General features: G+C 33.6%; 1 protein-coding gene across 2 annotated transcripts in view; it reads left to right on the top strand.

The window, feature by feature from the left end:
* Positions 1 to 1,826, top strand: part of LOC107673106 (troponin T, cardiac muscle isoforms-like) — an 18,795-nt gene extending 16,969 nt beyond the window's left edge. For both annotated transcript variants that reach the window (XM_016466580.1, XM_016466587.1), the window contains one exon: positions 1,230 to 1,826. In XM_016466580.1, the coding sequence (XP_016322066.1) occupies positions 1,230 to 1,263 (34 nt within the window). In that variant the 3' untranslated portion in view covers positions 1,264 to 1,826. The remainder of the gene's footprint in view (positions 1 to 1,229) is intronic.
* Positions 1,827 to 2,815: the final 989 nt, after the last annotated feature.

Here is a 2,815-nt window from a genome sequence, read left to right as displayed (position 1 = left end):
AAAAAAAAAAAAAAATTGTTAGTGAAAAGTTTTTTTTCTTAACTTTCTGCAATGCCAAATGTATCTCCAATTATAGAATCACCCCTATGTTACCCATTAAAATAAAAGTTTTTCTTTTCAATGGTTTTTGCATGCGCATCAACAGGAGAAAACAGAGAAAAACTGAAAATGACATAGGAATAAAATAAATAGGCCTACAAGAAATATGTTTCAGTTAAATAATTAACAAATTAACAAAACAAAGGGGGAAATAATCAGTTTCGTTTCATTTTTTTATGGCCGCACCAGAAGTTTAAGGAAACAGGCTTGAAAGCGCATCCTTTGTTTCTTTCTTTTACAAAGCCATAGTTTTGTTCTTATTGTGAATATGCATAATTAAAAGTAAACCCTTTACAGTCTCAATGATGTCAGATTTTATTTTTTCCCGCTGTGATGAGGACAATATCGGTGATCGCGCCGAGCCTCTTTATATTCGCACTTTATAACGAATACATTATAATTTGTGTTTTATTTTAGAATTGTATATTTTATTTTTTTACTATTATTTTATAGCTACTTATCATTTCTAATTTTTATTTTAATCTGTTCTGAATAGGTAAAATGTAAAGGATTTGCTGACAAATTTTAGGCGACTAAGGTTATATTGATTGATTTATTTTATTTATTTATTTTTTGACTAATAGATGTTTATTAGAATTTTTATCCATGCAGTAAAAGTTTTAAAAATAGCTTTGGAGGGAAAAAAAGGTCAATTGTACGTAAATTGTGCGAGCAATATTTGATCTAAAGATCAGATGCTCCCCTCAAAAGAAATCAGGACAGAAGTGGTCGGAAGTGGACAGAAGAGACGGATTAAAACACCAGGTGTGAACGGGAATGTGTTCCCCTCGTCTACTTGTGATCCGATCGACCAAAACGCATCTTAATACCAGGTGTAAACAGGGCCTTTGAGACAGCAAAAATTACTAGCTAAATGAAAGGCGCCCTGTCTGATTGAAAACTGACTATTTCATCTAAAATTTTTTTTTTTATGTTTATTTTTTTGTGCTTATTATCAGAGGACTATTCTGGTGTTAGCTTGTAAAAATACATAATAAACCCTTACATTTTTAGTCAGTTTCTATCAGCTCTGAGGTCATATGCTAGTGCACTCCTAAATTTGACAAACAAATCATGTTTTGCAGATGTGAGTTAAACTAAAGGCTCTTGGCTATTATTTCCTTCTATAGGTCAAAGAGAACCAAGAGGGGCCTCAGGAAGTGAATGCTGTGTGGCAAGACAAAGTCGACTCCGCACAAACCCACAGAGATCATGTCCAGGAGAGCTGCGTATACTACTTTACAGATTCTGTTGCTTTTATTTAGTCCTCACTGAATAAACACTTTAGATTTTGACTGAACAACTGAACAAAACGAATAAAAATGACAAAATGAAGTAGCAAAAATGATTTTGTTAACTTGTGTAGGCCTACACAACTTTTAATAAAAATTGCATACATGCATGAGTGAAACAAAATATTCAACAAGATATAATGTAGGCCGGACTTGATTGTATCCATCAGCAATTCATCAAATGTGTGTGTGTGTATTTTGAATGACAGTGTATACCTATATAGGGTACGGGTGCTGTCCGACTGAACGATTCTGACCGCAGTGGTGGACCGTTTGGACCAAAAAATGTCCAGTCCAGCCCTACTCCATATAACGTACAACATAACCACTCACTACATGAGCTTCACGTTGTACGTTAAATTCAGTTAAGTGCTGCCCAATATTCTTACTCTTATTCCATGGTCTGTCTGAATACTGGATTCTGATTGGCTGGCGGGTATGCAATGAATCCGTTTAATGCACAGGTAGTTCCAAGTCAGTTTAATCACCGTTCCATATTAATGCGCTGTTTTAATTGATGCACACTAACCAACACACATCACTCGCGCACACACACACAAACAAACACACACGCGCACACACACACAAACAAAAAAACACACACACACAATCACACATCAAGTTTATTCATTGATTCATGTCTTTTGTTTGTCCTGTGTATTTTTATGCATTTATTTATAACAATAAATTACTTTATTTTGTTGCTCCAAATGAGCCTCTGTCATGGTGTTCACAGACATGCCTTTTTATTCTGAGGTAAAATGTGCTAGCTAAATAGGTAAATAAAAATGACAAATGCATACAACAAAATTTCATAAAGCTAAAAACAATTCAAAATAGTAAAGAACAAAAGGTATGAGTATAATAACGATTCTAACATAACACTAAGCCAAACACCAAAAAAAAACAAAAAAAAAACGACGTGTATGTACAACCACACACTCACATATATATATATACACACACATACACATTTATAAATTCAATATATATATTATTTCATTTCCATTTAGTTTGTTGAAGTATTAAAATAACTCAAATTAAATAAAACTAAAAACTTAATAAAAGACCTATACAGACATAATAAATTCAGACATAATTTAACTAAAATTAAAATAAGTAACAAATACAAATAATACAAATCAAATGACAGTAGTTTATCAGTAATCCTAAAAAATCAGTGATCTGCGAGCAGCTAGAAGCCTCCTCTGAGCTGTTGATCCAATCAAGGTTAAAACGCGATGAAAGCGGTAAGAATAACGTGAAACATTGCTGATGTTCGCGCAGTAGTGCGGGCTCTTTAAATGTTGGCGCTGTTGTGAAGACGCATGTCACGTGACAACATCAACATGGCGGATGTAGTACGTCCGAATTCCATTCATACTACTCTCATTCATACTATATAGAACGTACTTTTTTAACGG

The sequence above is a fragment of the Sinocyclocheilus anshuiensis genome, unplaced genomic scaffold, assembly GCF_001515605.1.
Source record: "Sinocyclocheilus anshuiensis isolate Anshui unplaced genomic scaffold, SAMN03320099.WGS_v1.1 scaffold453, whole genome shotgun sequence".
Lineage (NCBI taxonomy): Eukaryota > Metazoa > Chordata > Actinopteri > Cypriniformes > Cyprinidae > Sinocyclocheilus > Sinocyclocheilus anshuiensis.
Note: the sequence above shows the minus strand (reverse complement) of the source record. Positions and strands in the feature narration are given on the sequence as shown.